The sequence below is a fragment of the Ostrea edulis genome, chromosome 8 (assembly GCF_947568905.1).
Source record: "Ostrea edulis chromosome 8, xbOstEdul1.1, whole genome shotgun sequence".
NCBI classification, from domain to species: Eukaryota; Metazoa; Mollusca; class Bivalvia; order Ostreida; family Ostreidae; genus Ostrea; species Ostrea edulis.
This window is the reverse complement of record NC_079171.1, coordinates 27,134,747-27,161,610: the sequence shown is the minus strand read 5'-3', so window position 1 is coordinate 27,161,610 and position 26,864 is coordinate 27,134,747. Positions and strand designations below refer to the sequence as shown.

Here is a 26,864-nt window from a genome sequence, read left to right as displayed (position 1 = left end):
TGGACAGGCCTGTCTTGCATGCTTGTATAAAACCTCACCTTTTTCGAGAACAAAATGAATATCATTCGCATCCCAATCTCCAAACAATTTTTGGTTAACTGCATTAAATGCAATGCACACAAGTGAATTTGCTACACATTGTTTACCTCTGCTATATTCTGAGAAAGTTTCTGACCCTTGATGAAAGTTGGCAGACACGCATTTCAAAATTATGGATCTTTTCTTACATTGTGACTTTTTCTTTTTTTGACAGATTTTGGGCTCTCCCTTTGATGACTATCAAAATCATGATTTTTTTCTTTTTTTGCTACCCTTCATATCTGATGACGACAACAACTGTCAACTCTTGAAATAACTCATTCAATTCTTGAGTCAAAGTTAAACCAGTCCAAGAAAATTTCCACTCTTGAAATATCAACTCTTGAAAACAAGTGTCAACTCTTGAGATAATTCATTCAACTCTTGAGATAAATCATATTTCGTGACAAAGAAATGTAAACTTGATTTCCAATATATTACTTCCAATGGAGTTCTTTTCTTGAATAACAAATATATTCACAAAAACATGTTCATTTATATTTCTTAATCAATGTTTACAGCTATCTGACTTGACCATGAAAGAGCCCGGGAAATGGCGCTCGGCCCTTTCGATCGAAGATTACATGTTTACACCCAGATTTAGTATTAAAATCTCAAAAAATGAGTCCAAAAGAAATATTTTGGTAAACTTGTACGAAATTAACACATTGGGTTTCAGATAATTATCTTGAGTTAATGCGTTGGCAAGAATATATCAGTTCTCTCAGGCAAGACGGTTTCTCCTTGTTGATAAACAGGATAGCGTGGCGCGTATGGATACAGAGAAATAGTGCAGAGTTTAATATTAAAATTCTAATTACACACAATTTCTGCTTGATAAATACAACAGATCACATACAAGGAAGACTTCTTCAATCTGACATAAAACAGAATTTATATATAACAGTTTAATAAAAATGGAACATAGCATCAATGTGAACTATTTTTTGATAGGCGATAAATCGGCTAATTAACATAATTTTCAGACATAAGAGGAGACAGATGTTTACCCAGAATTCCTAGAGAAAAATAGACCATGTTTTCCCCGTCTATATGTGAAAATGCGAATGAATACAGAAGCAATGCAAATCGTTTCCTACAGTCCAATTCTGTTTTTCTAAGATCGTGGAATAAAATGTTGGCAAACGACAAATAATTTTGATCTTGTTTACAAACCTAAACACTAATTCGCGATTCCTTTTGATGTGTGGACTTTGTTTCATATCGAAGGGATAAAAATTGCAATTTCATAAATTCTTATTTAACTCGCATATCGTAGAGGGTAAACATATGGATCCTATATCAATCTCAAAGTGAATTGTGACAGCTTTTACGTTGCATTAGCATATGTGACAACAAATTTCTTATATTAAAAATCAAAGTGATTTCGCAAATGGTAGTGATTAAAACAGGGCGCCATTGAAGCTGGGGTCTGACATACGAGGCTGACTTACGTCACCTCGAATCAATGGCTTCCACGCAAGAATTCCTGAAAATAAATCTTAAACCTGAAGATGTTCCCGGTGCAAAAATTAATTCTGATGAATTAGAAAGTTGTGGAAATGTTCAATTAAAGAGATGGCTAGAATGCAGAGGCTTGAAGACGTCTGGCAATCGATATGATCTCCTTCAAAGGTGAGTGACCTCGTGTATTACACCCATTTCCTTTGTCAACAACGCTTTACCTATGTACAAATTATCGATCCGTTTCATGTGACCCCAGGTAAATGACATTTAGAAACATGATTGGACAGACGGCAATAAGTTGACAGTTGGATATTTAAATGAGATACATTATGATATTTATTAAAATGAACAAAATGTTACTGTATAAAGTGTATCAAATGGGAAGTTCTTTGTTTACAGTATTTTGTTGATCCATTTAATTGTTTTTACTTATTAAAAAACAAAACATAAGTTTGGAGGAAAAAACGGTTATAACCAAGCCCGTACATTTTGTGTGCGAAACTTTTGCCCTTATAATGGAGATAAACGTGGCTTTTTTTATTGTAGGTGGAAGGATGCAATAAAGGCAGGAAAGGAAGAAAAAATAGACTTGACTGTTGATCAAGGAAAACGGTGTGAAATAAAGGCAAACAAATTAAAATCTGAAACCAAGAATGATACACAAAATCCTTTGATTCCCCCATTGTTAGGGTGGAAATCATTTCCATCTAAAACTGTGCCAAAGAACTTTAACTATGGTCATATTTACCATTATCTACTGGAGAGTGTTGTTCTTGTAGGTGAAAATGGTAAAAAAAAAATAGATAGTGACCTGTCTCATATGACATCAAAGCCATTGACAAAAGGAGAACAATATGTTAAAAGTGGCAGTGTCACCAATATCATGGATAATTATAAACAAGAATATTATTTTTTAAAAGCAAAAGTAGCAGCATCAATGAGACAGGAAAGTCGGAGTGTTCATGTGACAATTTCTAATGTAAGTGGAGCTGTTTTAGATGCAAGTTGCACATGTCCAGCTTCAATGCCAGGACGTTGTAATCATGTGGCAGCACTTTTGCTACAGTTAAATAAACACTGTTTGGAAAATGGAAATGAACCTTTGGCTTGCACCAGTAAACCGTGTTCGTGGTCAGAGGGCTCAAAAAAGAAACATCCTGGTAAACTGACCGAGATGGCATATCCTTCATACAAGGGAAAAAAAGCAAAGCTATGCGACTTTGACCCACGACCCACTAGCATCTTCTTTGGCTTGGTAATGTAGTTTGATGGCATTGGTTCGACCACCGAAAAAACTATCACGTGGATCCAGTCTGTCTTCAAGATCCAAGGTCGACACGAATTGTTGTAAAGCCCCATTCTTCTCCAGCTGATATTTGAATTGATGCTCCCATACCGTAATCAACTTGTATCCCATATCTTTTAATTCTTTCTCTCGTTTTACCGTCATATCGTACAATTCCTTGATCGTCTGATTGGTGGAAGGGTGCTTGGTGTTATTTCGGTCGTCTGGGTAACAGGAAGGGCAACCATGAAAGACACAGCCTAAATAGAAAGACAGCAACTATATTTTGAATCTAAGATTTTTGTGGTTAAGTCCAGGTATGCCGCCGCCGCGCCCCCTCCCCTCAGTTGGGGCCTTCCCTCAGTTAGGGGGCAAAATACATTCACAATCATGTGTGATATTGTTAATTTCTTACCATAAAATTCGTAAATGGTTCCCATTCCATTGGGAGTCTTGGCAAATCCATCACATCTGTAATTAGTGCCAGGAACTCTATATTCGCCTCCGTTGAGGGCGTGAGAAATGTAAACAGGGTTTACCCTGTGACGACTTTTTTTCCATCAACCATTCTAACCATTGGATGGAAATCTTGCTATGATTTTCGCGTTTCGTATATCCTTGGGAGGGTACAACTGCTATCGGACTCTGAAAATGTCGTCTTCCTATTTGTACACTTTCGTCTTTCTTTAGGTCGACAAGAGACGTCCACAATCATTGATATTGACCCCATTTATTCCATTCGGACATTCCACATCATAACAGTTGGATTCCCCGTCTTTGATAATTTCTATTTCATGTTTTTCCTTTAAAAACAAACATTTGAAAACGCCCATGCAAACAGTTGCAATAGTGACGAAATCAAATGGGTCTACACCACCCGTGCAAGTTGTTTTGGTAGTTCCGTCAGATTGGACTGTTGATTTTTTTATTGTTGTCGCCTTGATCATTAATTTTCTAAATTCCAGACAGCCCCGCCTCAAAATGTCCACATCTGAGCGACAGTATTGTAACATTTCCTCTCGAAAGTTAAAGGTTTCGCCCTCTTTTGTTGCGTGCCATTTGGCAAGCTTTTCCCGCTCTCCGGACGACATGAGCTCGTATCCGTAATCATTTAAAGCGGGATACGGTCCCACGTATTTTTGATTGGCTTTGGTGTTGAAAAAATGGGGAAAGTAGCCTTTACAAAGTTCTTGCAGACCAAAGGCTTCTGGTATTTTAGCAAGCTTCATGGGAAGAAAATTTAGGGAATCCACAAACGTTAGGTTTAAGTTATGAGCAATGTGCATGTACATGATTTTGGAACCATTGTAAATGATCTTGCTTGGTCGAATAGAATGACGGTCAATAAAAACTTCTAGCACAGGATACAAATCGAAACTTTTCGCATTGTGGGCGATCAAAATTGAATTTTTGCATTGTTCGCTAGTCACATAGCTACAAAATTGTTCGGCTGCATCGTCTCCCGAAAATATCAGTTCTCTTTTTCCACACGAGTCGGGGCAGGGAGGATGTATGAATTCTCCTTTATGGGTCTCGGAACACCGTTGACATCGTGACCCACAATTGAAACATGTCGAGTCCTCCTTGAGTTGTCTTTGTTCACATCAGTGACAAGTGGTTTGCAATACTGCAAAGTTAACTTTGTGTTGCTGCAGACCACAAGACGGATCCCGACAATTCTGGCAGAGTCTACAGTCGGAGCACTGGCGTTCTTCTTTTACACATTCACGACATCGGATGGAAGACGACTTGTATCCTTGCTGGCATTGAAATCTGTCATCTTGACGCGTCTCAAAATCGTAAAAAATAATTTTTTTGTTTCTCTTTTGTAATTGAGACCCACCACTTTTCTGATAACACTGATGCTCACCCATTTGATATTCTAGACAGTTCGGGCATTCCCACTCATGGCAGACGTGTAGCTCTGGCGGACGCTTGACTCTTTGTAGGGTGACTCGACACGTCTTACATTGGTAAAACAAGTCGCAGGGAGGAGGATACGTTTTTTTCCTGACGACACGCTCTGCTTTATGTCTTTGAAAACACTCCAGTGACCGACAGACACGATTACACAAACGACAACCTACTTCTATATTCTATTTTGGACAATGGTCACTTAAACACACCTTACAAGAAGTGACACAGGAGTGTTTGAATTTATTGTTGTACGGTTTTAAGCATGTATGACAGAAATAGGATGATTTAAAAAATCCCTGTATTCTAGCAATCCCGTGCCAGTGTTTTTCATTTTCCGACTCGACATGATAGAGATAAAGGCGGGGCTTTTCCTGGTCTTCCGTCACCCTGATAAATTTGTTCCCTACTCGACTCGACACGACGTTAATATTAACATCCAGTAGACTTTCAAAAGGTTCGATGTCATTCAGACCCAGATACCTGTTAGTGGGTACAGCGGCTCTTTCACACAAACGCATTGCCATCTCGGTCTGCATTTTCTTTCTTGATGATTTTAAGATATTGTTGTAATAGGATCTTGGCACTGCTCGATGTTTGATGGCATGATCCAGCACCGTACCGGAATCGCCACCCACTAAATTTCCCCTGGAACCACCATCAACTTTTTCGCATAATTTAAGGAAACACAAACCGATGGAAATGGCCATACATAGGTTGTTATCATTTTGTACATAAAAGAGGGATTTTTTCTTTCAATACTATTTTGGGGGCCGAATAGAGATGTAACGGGTAAGTTAGTCCCCCCCCCCCCCCCCCCCCCATTTAGGGATGTCAATGGACCCCACAGTGACAAGTAGGTTTTCGTCTACCGGTAAACTTTCGTTCGAGTTCAGTACCTTGGTGATTTCCCCCATCACAGTGTCTGCATTCAGCGTTTCCCAAGACTGAAGCGGGACAACGATGGGATTGTTTATACTTGGATGACTAAGTACCACCCTCTCCACATCGGCATCGTGACCCCTGGCCTGCGACAACAAGTCGTCAAACATGTGGTGTAATTTGTTTTGAATATCTATTAGTTTATCCCCCCGCCACTGGTCGTTAAATTTCACCTTGAACGTCGTGTCGCGGGCCAAGTTTTTCTTAAATGTTCGAGTATCTCTCTTCCACTTCCAGATGTAATAGGGTTTTTCTAAAGGGTCCTCGGAATCGGAACCCTCTCCACCCCCCGACTGAGCACTCGTTGATGGCTGGTCATCATCGATGGAAAGCCTCGGTTTTTTTGCTGGAGATTTAATGGCAGAGAGAACCTCTTACCATAAGTCGTCTACGTGCTTTTCCCACTAAGTTCCTTTTCATGCTGGAGTTCTCTTAATCGGTTCTCGATTTCAGCGTCGCCAACAAGACCATTGGCTAATGCAAACAGTTGTATGGTGTCTGGGTCTGTCAACGAGTCCAGGATTTCTTTGAGGAGACTACCGTCTGACATGTTCTAAATTAAAAAATTCAGAATGTTTATGAATTTCTTTAAAATGTATTTTCAAAATGATAACCTATAATTCAATAATGTATAATATATTTTATATTGTTACACTTCAACTCATCCAAAGAAAACAAAGCCTTTTTTCAACTCAAAAACTTTTTTTTAATTAAATTCAATATTTTTGATTGGCACATTCAATTGTAAAATAAACAAATCAACTGTATAATCAAAATGTATTCTATCAAAGTATTTTCACATATACCCGTCATCATAAAAAAAAGATCAGTAAAACTGATGGATGCTCCCTGAATCACATGTAATCAATAAAGTAGAAGTATTTTCGTCCTAAAGGTCCACGAACTTTTAAAATATTATTGAAATAATATTTTCCCCATAAATAAGGATAATGTTCTGAGTGATTAGGCATAAAAAACACAGAATATGTTAAAGAGGAATGATTTTTCAAGCTGTAAACCAAATTTCAAGTGATTTGAACTGGAAATTTAATTAAATTTTTAACAATTTTTTTTTCTTCATCAAAATTGCTATTTTTAGGAAATATTTTACTTTGATCTTATCAAATAACCTTGAATTACCTTTCTTCCAAAGTGTATATCCTGATTATTATTTGTGTGAAATATGATCAAATTCCCACAAAGTATAGGGTATATGAGCTCGGACAGACAGACAGACGGACAAACGCAACTGGGACTACATGTTCTCCCAAAAATTTGGGAAGGACTTGACAAGAAAATGTTTCACGTTGACAGATTAATAACGGTAGTGAATAACAACAAACTACTTTGACACATTCCCCGCGATACAACTATACTATTTAAGGGATTTTAAGTGAACAATTAAGTCCTACCCACAGCCTTCACTTTGTATATGTTGGTCTTTGCCTTGTGTTCTGGTCACACATCGTCTGACCTGCCTGACGTAATTCCACTCCTCAGCCTGGATAGGCATGTCATTGGACCAAATAACACGAAAATGGCTAAGGTAAAAACGACGAACATTTTCCTATCAATATCAAAACTGCGAGATAAAATCAAAATTAAATCAGAATTAAAAGATTCAACAGAACTTGTCGATTGCCAAAGTTGTCACACAACTAGAACCGTTGTCCAGTTAGATGCTAACTGTCAACTGATGAATGAAAAACTCCATGGCCATTATATACTGGAGAGGGCGGTGATAATTAATCAAATGGAAAATATTTGACCACTACTATTTCGTCATTAACTTGGTTTTCTGCCACATGGAATTATAAATTGCACCCACAGAGTATAAGTACTGATAGGTGAGATCGCTAAGGTAATTATAATTTGAATCACGGGATAGTTAAAGACAATAATTGTTTTGCTCCCGACAGGTTCTAATTACAGGAAATGTCAATATTGACTTTGATAATATTTTACTTTGGACCCAATAAGGAATTTTTCAATGAACAAATTTATTAGAAGCAATTGATGTGAAATGATGATTGTTCTTACGTTATCGATTCATGTTTGCTTGGTTGTTCCTATTACAGATTGTTGTCTACTTCTCACTGTGTTCCACTGTCACAGTTTTTGTAGTCTTGCATATTCTCATAATCTTCTGGTGTACAAAATATACACCCGTTGCACATTGCTGAGCAGTCCAAGGACACATAAAATAGGGCACTATTTAAATCATTGTCCGCCTCGGCAATGATATCCACTAGCCTATTTACGTCCTCGTCGGGCATAATGCACCAAGCAGGTATTTTGAAAATAGTTATAAACAAAAGCTCGTTTGTTTCCCATACTTCTTCAACCGTTCTCCAGTTAGCTTTTAACTGTCAACTAACGACAAAATTTTAATCGGTCATTTATATATCCATACTTATTTATAGATCAACGCAAGTATTTATTTATAGATCAACGCTAGTATTTATTTATAGATCAACGCAAGTATTTATTTTCCTCATTTAAAATGAGTTATACTCATTTAATATACTCCAATATTAAATTATTAATTGTGATATACTCCAATATTAAATTATTAATTGTGATATACTCATATATTAAATTATTAATTGCATATTCCTCACAATCGAGGTACTCCACCCCGACCGAGAGCTAATTGTTGCAATTATCTTGGGCAAGGTAAACCGGCTACCTGGTATGTTAATTATGTTGTATAAACATTTATTCCTATTCAATTATTTTGAGAAAAAGCTATAGTGCCTTTTGTGCAAATGATGCACTATCTTTGTATTTTGGTGTTCCAGGTAGCAAGCGGAGATTATCCATTAAATTATGGAATTCTAACCACAAACTTTGAAAAGCTTCCACATCAAGGTCCCGTTCCTCATCCTCGGGAAAGTCGTAAGATACCTAGAGACGGGATCCTGCATTTTTCTTAAGCTACATGAAAATCAAATGTAATATAAATAATGCGTTGTAATTAATGTAGATCGTCTAATTGAGCTTGTGTTCTTCCTTACCCGGGTATTACTCCCTACAGCGTCTTTCAGTCTTGGATCCAATTCTGGCTTCTTCCCTTTCATGGAGAGATGTCTGATCTGTAGCTCGTCTCTTTGTTGATTTACATACGAACGAACCGCCTGTCATTTCTGTTGTCTGGAATTGGACATACTTGGTGCTTGTTGTGCTAGTTGGCGCCGGCACAGACGCGAGAGAACCCCTCCAATCAAAACCATCGGCATAATGCATTGATGTATCGGAAAAGTTTGGGGAGCAACTTCGGACTTAAAAGGAAGCCCCTTCCCGCATCTGTTGATGCCGTGCATACTCCCGAGAATTAAAAAATAGGCTTAATTAGATATATTTTAAAGTTGCTTCCTTTTACTGGAGAAGTTGCTACCATGACTTTTCCGTTAGGGTAAAGTAACTTTTGTTTTTCAATAGAAAAAAAATCGCCCTGCATATAGCCGACATCGTTGCAATTAATGCAGTTAATATACTTTGGTCTAAATTTGTCACGTGATAGTAGACACCTACGTCGGTGAAAATGTATGGAAGCCTACTACGTATTGGTATGAACGTTGATTCTTTCTCGGATATTTTACTTTGAAAATTATCCATATAAAACAGACTGTTTTTATGTATGCATTTCACTTTATTTTTATATGGGACGCCTTGAAAATTATCCATATAAAACACTGTTTTTATGTATGCATTTCACTTTATTTTTATATGGGACGCCATAATTCTATTGAGTACTAAGTTTGATGTCTGTCAAGAAAAGGGTTCTCAAGATATTGAACGGACAGTATATTTCTATGTCCAGTTTGACTCTTCATCTTTGACCATGTGACCCCAATATCAATAAGGATCATCTTCTCCTGAAGATGTACCAGTGTATCAGGTTTGATGTTCTCAAGATATTGAGCAGACATTATATTCCAATGTCCAGTTTGGACCTTGCCCTTTAAACAAATTACCTCAAAATCAATTGGGGTCATCTTCTGAAGTCTGCTTTTTGCAAGTCCTGGCCTATTATCTTGTGTGATAGAAGATAGCTGCCTTCTACAAGGAGACCTAAATGTTGCAAATATTCCCGAGATAGAATGTTCATCAGAGATGGAATCGAATAGTATAGTAGCCACATCTGTAGTTCAGAACCTTTAAAATTATGCAGATTGTTTTAACTTTTCTTGGTAAGCGATGAATTTGATCTGTTGGTTTCTTTCTTTTTTTTCTAAAATTCTGTCAGTACTTTTGATGTTTCTTTCCAACAAGGTTTGGTTTGCTAGAATTTGATGAGATCGATCACTGTTCGTTATCTTCACCTTTCATTGTGAAAACAACAGGGAAATAATTTTGTTGGTCACTCCCAAGCAGCAAACCGTGCTTGTAATCGGGTACCATTCCATATACCATGTCAAACCAATCTAATCCCCAATTCATCATTCCCATTCTCCATTGATGATAATCCATTCTGTAGAATATCCATTCAGCCCAAAACATTTGATATCTAAGGTATTGTGAGAAAATCAACAAAATGCAACAGGATAACTTGTTTTCCAATCATATTGATTGTAGCCTGAACCACTGGGAATTACATCGCTAATGGGGTCGAATTTACTATATAAAGAGAAAAGGTATAGAACTCTAAATATAGGGTACCCAAATTAGTTGATAAAAAAGCAATTACCTGTGACCTGAACTATATTATAAAATTAATGTAATTTACATGTAAGTAGAAAGGGGTATATATAGTCTGGGGTCAGTTTAAGGGCAGTGACGTCATCATGACCCCACCCATATCGGTAAAGGCCAATGAAATCAGGAGTCATCTGAAGTCTTAATATTTTCTCCAGTGTGGAGCAGGTAGGTACATGTACTATAAAGACGGGTTCATATACAAGTCCAAACTGGGTATGAAGCATTTTGCAAATACAACTGCATTACTACAACAGGCAAGGTCTCCAACATCAGCAGTTAAACTGCATATACAGATTTTCTTGTGTACCTCTCCTATTTTCCTTTTCCTCTACAACGTTTTCAGAAGTCTTCTTTGAAAGTATCTTCTTTCTCTGACTTTGACAACCTGATAAGAAAATTGCATATCACCCATGTTTAGTAATGATAAACTTGGTTTTATGATTTATAACACATGACATTTACGAAAAACAAAAGGGTTGTTTTATTAATTTCGAATTTTAATAGTCGATATCATCAGAGTTAATGAAGACCTAATATCTCGTTTCCCCCTAAAATAGTTCTAGCAAATTTATTGTTATTTCGGATTTCAAACATTTCGTTTGAGCATCACTGAATAGACATTATTTGTCGAAATGCACATCTAGTGCATCAAAATGGTCAGTTATTGAATGTGTGAACAGGACTTTTTGATCACTATCATTCCAATTCTTTTCACATTTAGTATGAAGCATCTTTGGAACAAGGGGGACATATATTGTAAATTTCAGAATTCCAATTCCTAACCCTTTGTAGCCTTAGGAGTGGGGCAAAAACTGCCCCAAAATGACCAATTTCCAAACATCTCAAGAACCGCACATTTAAGAAAAACTAGATGGTGATGGAGAGCTGGTAGGCCTTTGCCAAAATTGTAAATTTCATGATCCTCGTGGTCGGGGTTCTGACTCCAACATAGGGCAACTTGTTATATAGTGTTTATGTGCAAAACTCTTAAATAACATCTTTAGTGCTATATACTGTATAAAATCTAAATGCACACTTAGGAATATCAGAAAAAGATGTACAAAAAATGGTGACTTTCAATCAAAACCCAGGGATATAACTTAAGGATGAGTCCAAATTAGTCATATCTTTTAATGTTATAATACACCTTTATTTAAAGCTTTTCATGAGTGTATGCACTGAAGGCAGTACAGTTTTAAGAACACATCTTGTTTTATACTGTCGCTTAACATTAGAATTTAGCTTAGATATTCAGAACAGGAATTTTATTCTAGATTTGATGCCCCATGTAAGTAGTGATACCAATAAGGCCTGTGGACCTCTTGTCTGGCACAAGGCTTGTGGGCATCTTACCTCTCGAAAGAGACGGACTCGACTGTAGAATTAAATGGAGTTTGCTCTTCTTCATCAGACACGGTCTGTAATGGAATTTAAATTTACAAATTACTAAATTTGTTTAAAATGATACCTTACACATTTGACAAACTCTTCAATTTCAGATATTGAATAACTTACCACTATATCTGTTGATGGCGAGGAGCGGTATGCCCTCTGCCCATTAATATCATCATTAGGACATACCGCCACAACATGAATAGTTGCTCCTAATTGGGGGGGGGGGGGGGGGGGCTCTCTGCCACCTCCCCCATAACGTGATCTGGGCAGTTCTCCCATTTGATTCTACGTTGAGAACTCTGCGTATCGTCCTTCCTTTTTTCAGATCCCCAACCTGTAATTTTAATTTTTTAAGTATTTCCGTCCTCTTGTGGTGCAATTAGATTTTGCAAAATTAATGATCATAGATATCTGCATGATAGGAACAAGTGTTAGTTAATGTCAAAAATCTTGTTAATTTAACAAAATATTTCAGAAGGTTAAATCTAAGGGCAATAACTGTTTTCATCAGGTGTACGTCTGTCCGAAAACGTGAGTTATCTCTTTGTATTCTAACATTTAGTGTGAATATGATAACTTCCGGGTATTAACACAGACTTCACAATATTTAGAGACTGGTTCAGAATGTTTTGAAAAAAAAAATGTTTTTCATTTTTGATGTTAAGCATTAAAAATATAACTCATTTAATGTTTACAGCGAAACTTTTAACCTTCTGAAGAGAGAACCAGTCTGATTAAAATCAGACCCCATACTCATTATCATATCGTTGGGGTCTGACAGGGATCGTATAAAGGTCATCTTCTGGTGACATCTTCATTATCCAATCAAATCGTCACTTCCCCGACACTGGAAGTCCAGGAACGGTAACTCGGTTTGTTTGTCTTTTTCGGAACGCTTCGTCGTTCATCATAACCTCGCACATAAGAGCCGACGTTAACAGAATGGCAATGGCCGCGGCCAGTGTGATTGACGCTCGATTTTTGATTACTGGTATATATATGTTTTGATTTATTTATTAGATATTGTGATTGAAGATCGATGTTTGAGTATATGTTCCCAAGCTTAACATTATGGCTGCAGGTATTCTAACACCTCGGCGCATATACTATAAAGCAAATATATGTGTGCTTTGTGGATTCGCATTTGTTCAATCAGAGATAACTTCAACAGGGGAAACGATTGAAAGAAATCTGTTTAACAAAAAGCTGAAATTAACAGACGATAAAGTCAAATCTATACAGCACGTACTTAGTGAATTTCAACACGACAGTGTTAGCTCCAGCAATGGTGTTTGTAAAAATTGCTATAGAACTGTTGAAAGGATAATTAAGATAGAAAAGGAAGTGGAACAGTTACAGATAGAAATATCTAGATCCAGATCATCGGTTAGGACAAAATACCAGTTGGCAACACCATCCCCTACAAAATCAAAAATTGAAAAAAGATTGCGAATATCACCAGAAAAAACTGTGAAAAGACCATTTCCGTCATCATTTAAGAAAGTTACAGTTGTGAACATTCCACCAATACCAACAATTTTGCCCAAAACGGAAAAGAATGAGCCAGTATGTAAGCCATTGAGTGTAAGAAGATCTCTGCCATTTTCAACTGTTGAGAATGTTCAAGATAAGACAGATAGTTCACTGGAAGGAGAAGTTGAAGTAAGTTTGAATTTCAAGAAGTATTCTTTCAAGTTTATGTTTGATTTATAATTATTTGAGATTCTGTACTAATGTTTTTGTGTACACTTTCCATGTCATATTGCTGATTTGATAGTGTTTGAATACATGTTAGAAATATTGCAGGTTAATATGAATTTTTGGGAATGTTCAGTTCTGCCATCTGTAATACATATATATCAAGCAGTGAAGTACATGCATGTACAATGTATGTTGGTATTGTGTACAATGTACATATTCAATTTTATTAATGAAATATGTACAAAATGTATATGTGTACAAAAATATAAACTAATTTTAGATTAATTCACACATTTAAATAGCTTTCTTAGGGGGGGTGGGGGGGGGTGGTATTATACTCTCATCTTCAGAATTTTCTTTTGTAACAATAGGAATAAATGATATGTTTTGAAATCTATTTAATATTCAGGAGCCAATGCATACATAAGATAAACAATGGAGTCCCATCTCATGTAAAATTTCAACTGAGTGATATATATGTACAGTACTTATATATACATGCAGTTCATATCCTGAAAAATATATTGGAATGGAAATTATTTCAAGTATTAAATGAAATATTAAATGGAAAGTGTACACATGTATTGAGATGTTTGATTGAATACATTTTGTAATTCAACATTACAGAGTTCATGAAAATATGATGTATTAGTTATGGTATGACTAATCAAGAAAAATGTGTATTGCAGAAATCTTCAAATGTTAAGAAACTTCAGCTGCCATAGTGCTGTTCATATATGTACATGTCATCTGTTTCAAGAACTCTGAAGTTGAATATCTTTAATGTAGATTTATTTATAACAGTATTTTTTTTGTTTTCTGTTTATATATAATATATTTATTTGTATGTTTATTCAGAAGAAAAAACACAGCTGTCAGCACCAAATTAAACAACCAGTTGAATCTCACAATATCAAATTGATCATGTAAAATCTGAGGAACAATATGTTTGACGGGACAGACAGACTTACATTGTGATGAGTTGTTTCATAAGAGTAACACTTAAAAAATCAAGACTGACCAACTGACATACGGGCAGCATGTACAAATGTATATTGTTCTGTTAAAGTAGGGCATATACATGTACATGTACCAGTAATTTAAGAATAAAAACAACATGTACAATAACATACATGTATAAGTGCGGTTAAGGTAACTCACTACACTAAAGCTTAATATACTCCTTATGATACTACGTCACAAAATGGCGATTGAAATGTTTTGTGAAAGTATTTGTATTGATCGATTTGTTAGTCTGTCATCGTAGCTCAGTGGTTAAAGCATTGGGCTGGTGAACTGCCGATCTCGAGTTCAAATCTGCCAGAGTTCATATGTAAAACTTATACGGTACCAATTTTGATGTGTTGAAATAAATTTTTGAAAATCATGTTTTTATCCAAATTTGCATATTTTCTGCCTTTTTGACATATACACTTTATAATATATCATCATATCTTTTATGATTACAATCAATTTGTACATATGAGAAACTATTTCTAGGTGTAGTGAGCCACCTTAAGTGGTTATTTTTTAACATGATATTCAAGTCAAAACACAGAATAAATTCTAAGATTTTTTTGTCAACTGCTATAGCAACATCAAAATACAAATGTAATAGGTGCAATTCAAAAATAAATTTCAAACTCAGTTGAAATTTATTTATTTATTTTTTTTGGAAATAATGTGTTCTATTCTGTTCATGTTTTTACTAATAAAATGTCAATCTACATAAGAAAGTTTTTTTGAACAAATGAAAACCACAGGAAAATGGAAAAAACTGTTTTCACTACTTTCTATGTAGATTGACAATCTATTTTTTTTTCAGTCAGTTTTATTTTGCATGGAATTGCTTATTTTTCCATCAACTGCTGCTGATTTAGCCATTTGTGACTAACAAGACACAAAGGTAAGTTATAATTTCATATCTCCCACCAAGATGACTCTCGCAACAGTAATGATTAAAATCAGACCTTATTGAGTGCATTTCATGTTTATGCATCACTGTGTAAGAAAAACAAAGATTATTCAAGTTACATGTCTTTCTTTCATTAGATACTCATTCTTAGTACTAGTAAATTCTGGATTAAAAGAATTGTCAGAATATTCATCATTTTATATATTTTATATCAGCTTGTTGACATGTTGATCATTGCAGCTTCTCATTCAAGAAAAAATGTTATGTATCCAAACCCTATCTGTCAAACTGATTCAATGTAAATTATATAGATTCATTATATGGATAAGTGATCAAAGAATAAATCTACAGAAAATTAGGACATGCACTGAGGTTATACATATTAATTCTTTAGATATAATTTTTGTTTGAAATCATGTAAATATTTTGACAATAAATAGTTCTGCTAAATGCTTAAAGATTCCAAGAATAAGATTTGTTTTAATGACTTTTGACATTTTATAAAAAAAAAATTTCAATTTTAGATCACCATTCACTACAAGAGTGGAAAAAAACAAAAGTTTATTGCCAATCCAAGCCACAAAACCATTTGTAAAGCTTTACTTAAAGAAAAAGATGCAGAAAAAACTATGCTTGATGTTTTAAAGAAATCAAATCCATCATATCTAGTAAACCAGACTTGTGAAATAATTGGCGATGAATGTGAAAAGATATGCAAGCGCAACAGTGGAAGCGTACTCCAGGATCGAACATATCATGGTATATTGAATTTTTCATGGGATGAATTGGAAGGAGAATTACAAACTCTTGCCCCAAATTTACTTCAAATAGTAAAAAGCATTGTTTCAGACAAACCATCATCTATGTCTGACAGATGTCGCATACAGATGCTGAACGCCATTGCTTGTGCACTACATGCAAGGTCCAGAGAAATGACAGCACTTCAATATTTAACAGGATTAATCTTACTTCATGGAGGCTGCACTCAACGAGTAAGTTTAAAGTGTAATGTGAAGTAAAGTAAAAGATTTAATGAGAATGTACTTGCATAATATGGCCGAGTCAACCATTTAACCATAGACCTATATACTGATTTCTCTATAATAGTGATTCTCTGTATACTGATTTCTCTATAGTGATTTTCTATACTGATTTCTCTATAGTGATTCTCTGTATAGTGGTATCTGCATAATGTATACTGATCTCTCAATAGTGATTCTCTGTATACTGATTTCTCAATAGTGATTTCTGTATATTGATTTCTCAATAGTGATTTCTGTATATTGATTTCTCAATAGTGATTTCTGTATATTAAATGATTTCTGTAATAGTGATACTTGTCTTTACAGTAGTCTTCACCTAACTGTTACTGTAATTGTTCTTTCTATTCTTCTAAATAATTCATCACCATAATTCCACTTTTTCAGTGACATGCATTATCAACAAAATGGCAGTTACATGCTGTATGTTAAATTATAGTTTTCGAAAATCATAGCCCGACCAGAATTACAGACTCAATTATTTTCCTTTAGACTCTAATTTGAATTTCAAATTTTTTCATGGACCAACTGACATTTTCATAGTCTCAGGCAACAGGTCTACCCCATATTTTCTACTGTATAATAAAACATCCCATGCATTTAATTGTGATAAAGGACAGGGTTAAAGTTCTTTGTTGAAGACTGTTTGGTGTTCTGTTTTGGAAAAGTAGTCTTGTGCATATTCATTTTACATAAACTTTAAATACATTTATTTTTCAGGACATTGACAGATTAGCTAAAATGGGCGTAACTGTGTTGTCTGATACCCTTCACAAAAAGCTTGGAACCTGGCAAGTAAATCTTGATGAAGTGCTGATTCAAATGAAACAGGATTGGTTGAACATGGGAAAGGAAAAATATCAACTAGCAGGAGATAACTGGGATAAGAACATTCTCCCAAGTTACAGAACCTCACAGCAGAAAACGATCTCCTTGCATTTATTTACTGTTGTGGGAGTTGTAGATAGAATTTCACCTCCCTTACCAGATGAAGTGACGAACATTAATTCTGTAACTGATTTGGACGCCAACATATTCATCCCTTCATTGCAAGAGCAGAATGTACTAAGAAATGAGCTGACTTTCCTTGTTGCTAGTGCATTGGTGAATAACATTGATCAGTTAACAAACCACTTCAAGAACATTTACCCACAACATCTGGAACACCAGTATAGTCATTCTGCAGGAATCAAGACGAAACAGGTAAGAATATTTCTTTTTCTGGTATGTTTGATGAATTGATATGTTATTTTCAATGTCTACAAGGATATGAACTTTATTAAAATGGTATGAAGCAACAGCTCACATATTATTCCTTGTTTCTCATTTACATCATCTTAGAAGATAGTGTCTGAAAAATATACTTTTACTAATTTTTTCTAAAAAAGATTTACCCAAACATACAATTATGAATAGTCTTTTAATTAGTTTAAATATTTGATTCTGTTCTTACAACTTTTTTGCAGTTTGTCCATGTACTGAAAACTACTTCTGGTTCTTATTGTTCATATATTTCTGGCACAACATGCTGTTTAGCTCATATTTTGTGATGCTTACTTATTACTTGTAAGACATATAAATCTTTCGTCTTTTGGCTTATATTTGAGTAATCTTTTTGTCTATTTTAGTATTGCCTTGGATTGTTTGATTGCAATGAGCAGAAAACCCAGGATGTAATCCAACTCTTAAAAGAACTACAAGACAAGTATGTCACAGTTACAGATGGAGACATTAAGGAAGAAGTATTCTTTGGAGGTGAGCAACTACTAGTACTAGTAATGTAATTTATTCTCAAAAGGTGTATGTAATCTCCAGACAGATGGATTCAACATCTTGTGATGGGTTTTAACCAAATTTGGTGTATTATAAAAGATGGGTCAATGGTCTCATCTCTCAAAAGATTATACGTCAACTTTGTACACATCTATTACATGATCCAATATTCAGCCCCCCCCCCCCCCCCCCCCCCCCCCCTGTAAAAGATGAAACTTGACAATTATATTATATGTACGGTCTTATATTTTTATTTCTAATATTTATATGGGTTTTTATCCCACGTATTTATTACATTCCTCATTAGGGCTATGCCCTTCCAATACATGTTTATATTTTTACAAAAGTACTTGTAGACTTAGTTTTTTGCTTATTATATCATAAAACAAAACCAGATTATCCTCCAGAAGAAACACAATTAACAGTCTTACTTCCTCTTAAATTATGAAAAGGTGGGAGCTTCAAGGGGTGGGTGAGTGGGTGTCAAAATTAGTATTGCATAGCAACTTTCTAACATAGTTCAGATTTAACCAGTTGAGCAATGTGGCCCATGGGCCTCTTGTTACATTATTCTTTAGCCATGACAGCAGTACACCATATAAGAAGCTTAATGCTAGTTTATTAATTTCTTACCAGGTGATCGTTTGACAGATGAGCGAATACAGTGTGCCCAGCAAGCAATGGAAAATGAAAACACTCCATTAAAACGATTGGAAGGATTCATTTCTAAGATAGAAGATTTCCATCGACTTATGAATTTTTTGGAGGTTGGTTTTTGACAGGATATATATTATCGACTAAAACTGAGTGACTGAATCCCATTTTCAACAAAGTTTTCAGAAAATAAAAAATGGTTATTTAATGGTTCTCGTTGTCAGGCGGGCTCCTTTTGTTTCTGTGCAATAATTTTAAAAACCCTTTATATAACTTCTTCAAATTTGAATATAGTGTGTTTAATCATTTAAGGAAGGTTGGGGTTGATTTTGGGCATTTCCAATTTTTTACACACGAGTAAATTTTCTCTTTTAATGGTGGAAAACTGTAGCTCTAACTTGGAATCATTTAACGTATTTATCTGAGTTTTATTGCAATTGGTTGTCGTGTTGCATCTTCCGTTGTGCGTTAACAATTGAAATTTTTAACTTCTTCTAGATAAATACTATTATAATGCATAGTGATAGAGCTGGAAGGCTTCTACCGAAATTGTAACTTTCAGGATTCCTGGGTTAGAGGTTTTGACTCCAGGGTGGGGTCAAACTTGATAAATATAGTGTACCGTATGTGCAAATCATATTTAAATGATATCTGTTTTATGCTGTTGATACTAAGCTGAAGGAGTAGGTAGTCCTTTACTAAAATTGTAAATTTCATGATCCTAGGGTGTAAGGGTTTGGTTTAAGGGTGATGTTTTGAACAATTACCGGAAGTAAGTTGGCTTTTTTTTTATATTACAGGCTATCTGTAAATTGACATTTAGCACCAGTTCAGGAAAAGATAGAGGCACTGCATACTTTTTTAGGAATTTGCTCAACTGTCGTAACATCAAAGGGGATGTCAAGAACTCCTATCGGGCATACAAAATGCTGTATTATACCATTTTTGATGGAATTTGTTGTGCATTGTTTTTGAGGGAATTGAATTTGGACTCCTTAGAAGATGAAATCCCCTTTCCTCCTGACTGGGACAAGTTGAACGAGACTGAGAAGGTAGAATGGTTAAACACTTTAAGTGAAAATATTGTGAAGAAATGGTTCTTTGAAAGTGCTGATGATTTATGTCAAGAGCTGCGAGACATAATGAATGATCCTGATCATGAAGAAAATTATTGGACTTCCAATTACTCCAATGGGCGATTCAAATGTCATTTCTGTGATAAAACATATATCTACTCTAAAAGCTTACAAACTCATGAGCTTAAAGTTCATTCACATAATGTGAAGAAACAATCTGGTGAAAAGACATCTACAGATAGTGATGAGGTGTTTAACTATGTTATGCTAGTATTTAAACTAGTTGCGTTACATCGGAATCTGGATTCTGCTGTTGATATGGGAGATGGTATGAGATCAGTACGGTCTGCCAAGTATGAAGCACCAATTTACAATAAAACAAATAAACTGAAGTACCTGATAGGAAGTGTCCATTTGACTGCATTGGTATCTGGAACCCTTCCAAACAACCAATCTGAGCGCCTTATATGGAACAGATTTATTAATATCAGTGGTGGAAAAATGAATAACATGGCTATAGACGAGTATGTAGAGCTTGTTAATCGTGACACGAAAAACACTTGCTCAGGGTATCAAACAAAGGAAAGCATTGTTTCACATTCAAGAGAGTTTCCACATCTAATTGATGCAACAAAACATGTTGATGCTATTTGTGATGTTCATAAAAGAAAGGGCTTTCACAAGAAGCCCTCATATGTTGGGGATGTGAAAAAGGTTGCATCTGAACTAATTAGAATGAATGCATTTGATAAAACTATTGGGAGAACTCTAGGATGTAGGGAAATAGTGTCTGAAAGAAACCCTTTTGACAGTTGTTATTCTAACTTTACAACCATGATTCACAGGCACAAGCCAGTGCTTCCATTCAGGCGATTGAGAAATGAACGAGTTTGAATTTTCTCATGATTGTACATTTGAGTGATTGTTACTTACTTTTGCCCTTATTATGTGTAGGAATTTTGATTCGCATGTGCATATCTATGTATTGTTTTCCCCATCTTATGATATATTGTTGGCAAGATGCTGTCAGATTAAAAGTGGTGAGGCCAAAATAAAATATATGTGCGTTTCCTATTTAAAGCCCTCAAAAATTAGGTAGGGTAGGTAGGTAAACATTCTATTTCATTAAAACATTTTATTTGAAATCTTAACTTTTTTCATACACTTTCAGTACAGATCTATATACATTACAAATACTTTTCACACATTTTGAAGCTCAATAGTAGTAAAATGAAAATCACAGAAACTTGTACACAAAAAGAAAAAAAATCCAAATTCAGAAGTTTTGCTTTACATACATGTATATCATCAATGAAAAGTTTAGGGTCAGCAGCAAATAGGTAGGTAGGGTCAGGAAACCGGAAACACGCATCTATTTTACTTTTGCCTGATCGTACACATATATTATCTCTGCTTTTGTCATGCGATGTAGCAGGCAACAAAAACGATCAGGGCTTGAAGATAACTTTTTATGTCACCAGTCCAGCCGGACTGATGGGGGTATAATTTCAACCAGTCCGCAGGAAAATTTACCAGTCCAACAGAGGTTTCCATAAATAATTTTGTTAATGTTATTACAATGAAATTTAATTCAATATGCCTCAGTCAATATTGTAACACTTGTGGGATTTATATTTACGAATCAGATTTGTCTGATATCTACAGATCGAAGAAATTTCATATAAAGTATATTTTCCATCGGACTGACTAAAACAAATGTATGTCAGTCCACCAGACTTTTAACCAGTCACAGACTGACAGGCATATGTTAATTTTGAGTCATGACGTTTGATAGAGGTATATGTCTCTGGACTTCTTGAACAACAAAGTTTTGAGATACATTTTGAGATACATGTTGCATAGTTTAATAACAGATACGTAAAATACAATTACAATGTATCTAAAGTGAGTTCCAAAAGTTCATCTGTAACTGAGTCTAAACTGATAGTCATAAGATACAGTATCAGAATCACTGCCTACCACATCTGTTGAAATTTGTCCTAAATCAGTTACATCAAGTATTTTTTCTAATGGTAGCCTAGTACATTGTTTGCAGTCACACATTGTTTCACACAGATCACAACAATTATGTTTTTTAAAGTGCTTACTTTTAATCTCTTCTAATTCTTTAGCCTTTACAAAACAGCTCATTATAGACAGTCGTCTACATGTGGTTTCTCTCAGTAAAGACCTAATATCATCATCTGTGTGTTGCAGTTGGTGGGAATGGTACAACAACACACAGACTGATTTTTCTCCTTTTCTTCCTACACGTCCACCTTCCTGTAAAAATTATACTGCATTTGAAGGTGGACCATACAAGACAACACTGTAACAGTCAACAATATCTATGCCCATTCCCAGTGCACTTGTGCATATCACTAATTTTAAGTTGCTAGGTTTTGTCAGCTGAGATAAGATCTGTGACTTTTTTTCACTTGTGGTTTCTGAATGAAACATATCTACAAAGGGTTTACATATAGGAACCTCCTCCACCACATAATTGTAGATTTGCGTGGAAATCTGTCCTTGTATTTTTCTATGGATTCAATCAACCAAAACATTGATGACTGAATATCATTTTCTATTTTCCTTACAATATACTTAATATTTTCTTTATTTGGATTCCTTGTGATGAAATGTTTACATCCTGTCATCAATAAAGCATCTGTAACTTTGTTTAACATTTTTTTGGTACATGTTGCACTCAAAGCTAGCATAACTGCTGATGGAAATAAAGATCTCAGTTCTCCTATACATCTGAACCATTTTCTAAAAGCCTTTTCCTCCTCTTGTCCGACTGCACCCCTAATAAATAACAATAAAGAAATGTCCTTAGCACTGCTACAAGTGTATGAAATCTTCAAATAAGGAATTGATTAGTTAAACCATTGCACATTCATGAGATATGGAATTTCAACAAGGGGCCCGAGGGCCACATTGCTCATCTGAGTCACCTTGTGGAGAAGTCGAAAATGTAGAAAGTTTACAGACTGACAGACAATGGACAACAAGTGATCAGAAAAGCTCACCCGAGCTTTCAGCTACCTTTATTTTAACTTTTCAATGATATAATAACATAAGCATGTTACATTTAAAAAAAAAAAATCAAACGGCTCTTCTTCGTAAACTCATAGTATACATGTATGATTTACATGTACAAAGACTTATTAAAGTAGTAAGCTCCTGAGCTTTTGAGAACAACTGTGTAGGATGTTACAACTAAGTATTTACTTGTTCAATACTGATCCCATTGGTGCAAATCACTGAACCCTATCCAATAATTTCAAATTTTTGAAAAGGTTTGACAGGGACTATATTTTGTGGCAGAAGAATTGATTAATCAAAAAGTTCTAAATCAGCACGATTTTACAGTTTCTGTTTCATCCATTATATCTTCTATTCTTATACTCCTAGGTACGCGTATTTCAGTTCAAAATTTATGAGACTTGGAACTAGTTCCAATGTTGTAATTTATTATCTTGGTTAATATATTTTCCCAAACAACACAGATTGTTAAAAAAGTTTAAATTAATTTATCGAAAAAAATTTCAAAATGAAAATTCAGTATTTTAGCTAATAATTAAATTTTTTTTATCTTTAACCCCCACCTTGAAAATTATGTGAAATATGTCCTTTTAATCTCTCAAATTTGATATCATGATTTTTTCGTATATCAAGGTTTTGGTTCAAGTATTTGTAGCTTCCGTAGCATTTATTTGCTTCAGTTATACTACATGTATGATCTTTTCATATTTTGTTTCATAATCTTGGTCCAGAATGTTTAAATCTGGTGCTACAGGTCAATTCAAACTTGAGGACAGCAAAATACAGTGTAGCCTGTCAAACGTGTTAAAAATGGTATGACAAACATTGATATGCTAAAACTTTTATTACATACCAAGTGGCAACTGTATGGAACTCATCAACCACAATAAGCTTTACGTTGAATTTCTCTAACTCTTCCCGCCAGTGTTTACTTCCAATAATCATTTCTGGAGAGCCAAAAATTATATCTGCCTCACCATTTCTTATCACTTCATCTGCTTCTCCACCTAAAATATGGTAATAACTAGTAAAATACATGACTGTACAAAAAAAATTAATTCTGATCAATAAAATATTTGTGTACACTACAGGGATGGGGTAATTTAAAAATGTAATACATTTTTCATAAACTGATTGGATGTATTTGTAATTGATTTTGCTTTTTAAAAAGTCAAATATTTTCAATTACTTACATTTCAACATGTTCAATATTACTTATTATTCAAACTTAAAAGTTTGCAAATGATGGAATGAAATTTTCTGATAATAATGGTGTTAGATGTTGTTTATGCAATAATTAGATGCCTCATTGGGTCATAATATTTGGCAAATATATACTGTAATTGAACCTGATCAAAGCATGAACATTACACAATATTGAATATGTGTACGTGTAGCTGCGTTCGCTCAAACTGTAGCACCGTCAACATATAATCACATGATTCCAATATCAATATATACTACAATGTACTTTGAATCTTTTTATTCAAGTTTTTCATAATTTGAATAATATGTTTAAAAAAACTTATTATAGAGGAAATAGTTTCAAACCTATTAACTCGGCATTTACAGATGGTATCTCTCGTAAACGCCGTACTTGGTCTTCCATGAGTGCCACAAGTGGACAGCAAACCAAAACAACTGGCTTCTTCGATGCAGTGTTGTCGCATACTATACATTTTAAAACCGGAATATAAAGTTGATATGGTAGGGATTTTCCATATCCTGTTGGTAGTACAGCAACACAATCCTCTCCTGACAGAATGGCTTGAAGAATCTGTTTTTGTTCTTCCTTTAAACACGTTAAATTGAATTGTTGAAGCGCAGATGCTATTGCCGTATCAATCGTCGCCATTTTACATGAACAGCCGAAAAGGTTTTTGCTATGTTGAATCTCATTGGTTGTCATGTTTAATGAATATGCGAATATGTGAGGTCACCAGAAGATGACCTTTATACGATCCCTGTCAGACCCCAACGATATGATAATGAGTATGGGGTCTGATTTTAATCAGACTGAAGAGAGAACAAAAGATATATTTTAACCTCAACTTTGTGTTATGTAAACAATTAAGACTCAGGTCTTTTTATGTAAACAAACAAACCAGTAAAATATTAATTGTTTGAAATACAATAGATATAATACACTTAGATTGACTAAAACACATTTGACAGTAGATTTTGATCATTAAAAGTGAAAAACAAGATTTTAGGGAAAACCGTGAATCAGTCCCTTTAAAGTGTTATGCTGAGTATGGATGCTGTTTAAAATACAAATGAATTTCTACTAAAGCGTAAGAAAATGTTATGGAAACAACAAATTTCTTGATCAAGTCAGGGGTGCAATTTTTCGGGGGGGGGGGGGTTTAAAAATCGAATTGGAAAACATTCACTTGTTACAAATGTCTCCAATAATGAGTGGCATAATTATTTTGTACAAAATCAGAACAAAACTACTGATTCTCGAAAGATTATGGCAACTCATCAGCTCAAAGCTCAGGTTTTTACAAGGATCAACAAGTGACATATTGACCAGGAAATTGGAACTAATGCAGGAAAGTGTGACTTGTTGATTTTGAAGATGTCGGAGGAACATTTGAGACGTGCGCGTGGAGATTTGGTAATTAATTAATTTGTTTTCCCATGTGACCCCCATTACTACACCGAAATCTCTAGTAAACTTATTGAACACCAGTAGGTTTCGGTGAAGTTTTATACTGTTAGCTAAATTATTAATTAATCATTGTCGTAAGAAGCATCTAAATGGGGCGGTCCTTCGGATGAGACCGCAAACAGCGAGGTCCAGTGTCACAGCAGGTGTGGCACGATAAAGATCCCTCCTTACTCAGAGGCCATAAGCGCCGAGCATAGGCCGCAATTTTTAAGCCCTTCACCGGGAGTGGCGACGTCTCCATATGAGTGAAATAATCTCGAGAAGGACTTCAAACAATATTCAATAAATCAATCCATGATCATTAAAGTTATTATCCTCTAGATACATCTTCTGTCAGTTGATATCTATTTAATATCTTTATTTCAAATGAATTTATGACTTTTGTCTTTGTAATAGATATTTACCTCTTCATCACACCTTCTTAATTTGATCGTTAGCGGCCTCAGGCCGCTAAATTGTTTCTCAATGGGGACTCCACTTCTCTGAAAGTAATAAGTTTGTAAACAGAGGTCAATCTCAAAACTTCTATGAGAAATTCAAATTAAATAATTGAGCATGTGAAGGATAAAATGTTATCTTCCTTACCTTGACCCTTTGGATATGATCTGGTAGGTGTCGTTTGGTGATTTGGTACGCCTTGGGCTTCATCCTGTAGAGGTTTAGATTTTCAGGATTCAGTTCCCATCCCTCCAATACTGGAAACTAAATATTAGAGATAAATAAATAGATGGACAGATAGATAGATAACACAGTTGGCCTCCTCAACAGCTAAATTGTTGAAATAATCTTACCTCGAACTGAGGATTAACCGTTAGGTTTGAACGGATCCGCTCTACCGCCTCACTCACAACTGCCTCTTCCTCCTCGTTTAGACGTGCATTCTGAAATTATTTTAAGGGTTATTGCAAACAGGTATCCGTATGTGGGTACATGTGTGTAGACACCTGTATGAACGTAGCTGTATGTGGGTACCTGTATGTAAGTACCTTTAGATGTCCTTGCAAGTAGGTCCCTATATGAATATTCTTTAAAGTATCTCGGAGGGGATTTAAAGAGACCATTGTATCATTGATATTTACCATTGTTTCTTCATTCTCCTCCTCCCTCTCCATCTCCATCTCCCCTTCCCTCTCTTCCCCCCCCCCCCTACTCTTCTCCTCCCGGACCTCCTTCTCCCGCTCCTCCTCCTCTATCTCATCCT

At 35.2% G+C, this 26,864-nt stretch overlaps 2 protein-coding genes across 2 annotated transcripts; one reads left to right on the top strand and one right to left on the bottom strand.

Annotated features, from left to right (window-relative positions):
- The first annotated feature begins 15,327 nt into the window (after nucleotides 1–15,327).
- Nucleotides 15,328–21,348, top strand: LOC125663012 (uncharacterized). The gene is made up of 6 exons (XM_048895338.2): nucleotides 15,328–15,389; nucleotides 15,923–16,390; nucleotides 17,159–17,641; nucleotides 18,067–18,193; nucleotides 18,848–18,978; nucleotides 19,666–21,348. Exons 2-6 carry the CDS (start codon nucleotides 16,028–16,030, stop codon nucleotides 20,833–20,835), a joined length of 2,274 nt encoding a protein of 757 aa, XP_048751295.2. The 5' UTR covers nucleotides 15,328–15,389; nucleotides 15,923–16,027; the 3' UTR covers nucleotides 20,836–21,348.
- LOC125661298 (probable ATP-dependent DNA helicase RecS) lies at nucleotides 20,700–24,989 on the bottom strand. Its single transcript, XM_056147278.1, has 3 exons — nucleotides 24,541–24,989; nucleotides 23,843–23,996; nucleotides 20,700–22,749 (listed from the first exon to the last, which is right to left on the bottom strand). The coding sequence occupies exons 1-3, from the start codon at nucleotides 24,896–24,898 to the stop codon at nucleotides 22,404–22,406; spliced, it is 858 nt and encodes a 285-aa protein (XP_056003253.1). The 5' UTR covers nucleotides 24,899–24,989; the 3' UTR covers nucleotides 20,700–22,403.
- Nucleotides 24,990–26,864: the final 1,875 nt, after the last annotated feature.

Coding starts and splice junctions, on each gene's coding strand:
- LOC125663012 (XM_048895338.2), top strand. CDS start 16,028: ATGCTTGATGTTTTAAAGAAATCAAATCCATCATATCTAGTAAACCAG. Junction 18,194..18,847: donor GGAAGAAGTATTCTTTGGAG/GTGAGCAACTAC, acceptor ATTTCTTACCAG/GTGATCGTTTGACAGATGAG. Junction 18,979..19,665: donor GACTTATGAATTTTTTGGAG/GTTGGTTTTTGA, acceptor TTTATATTACAG/GCTATCTGTAAATTGACATT.
- LOC125661298 (XM_056147278.1), bottom strand. CDS start 24,898: ATGACAACCAATGAGATTCAACATAGCAAAAACCTTTTCGGCTGTTCA. Junction 23,997..24,540: donor TGTAAATGCCGAGTTAATAG/GTTTGAAACTAT, acceptor ACCATATTTTAG/GTGGAGAAGCAGATGAAGTG. Junction 22,750..23,842: donor TTCCATACAGTTGCCACTTG/GTATGTAATAAA, acceptor GTTATTTATTAG/GGGTGCAGTCGGACAAGAGG.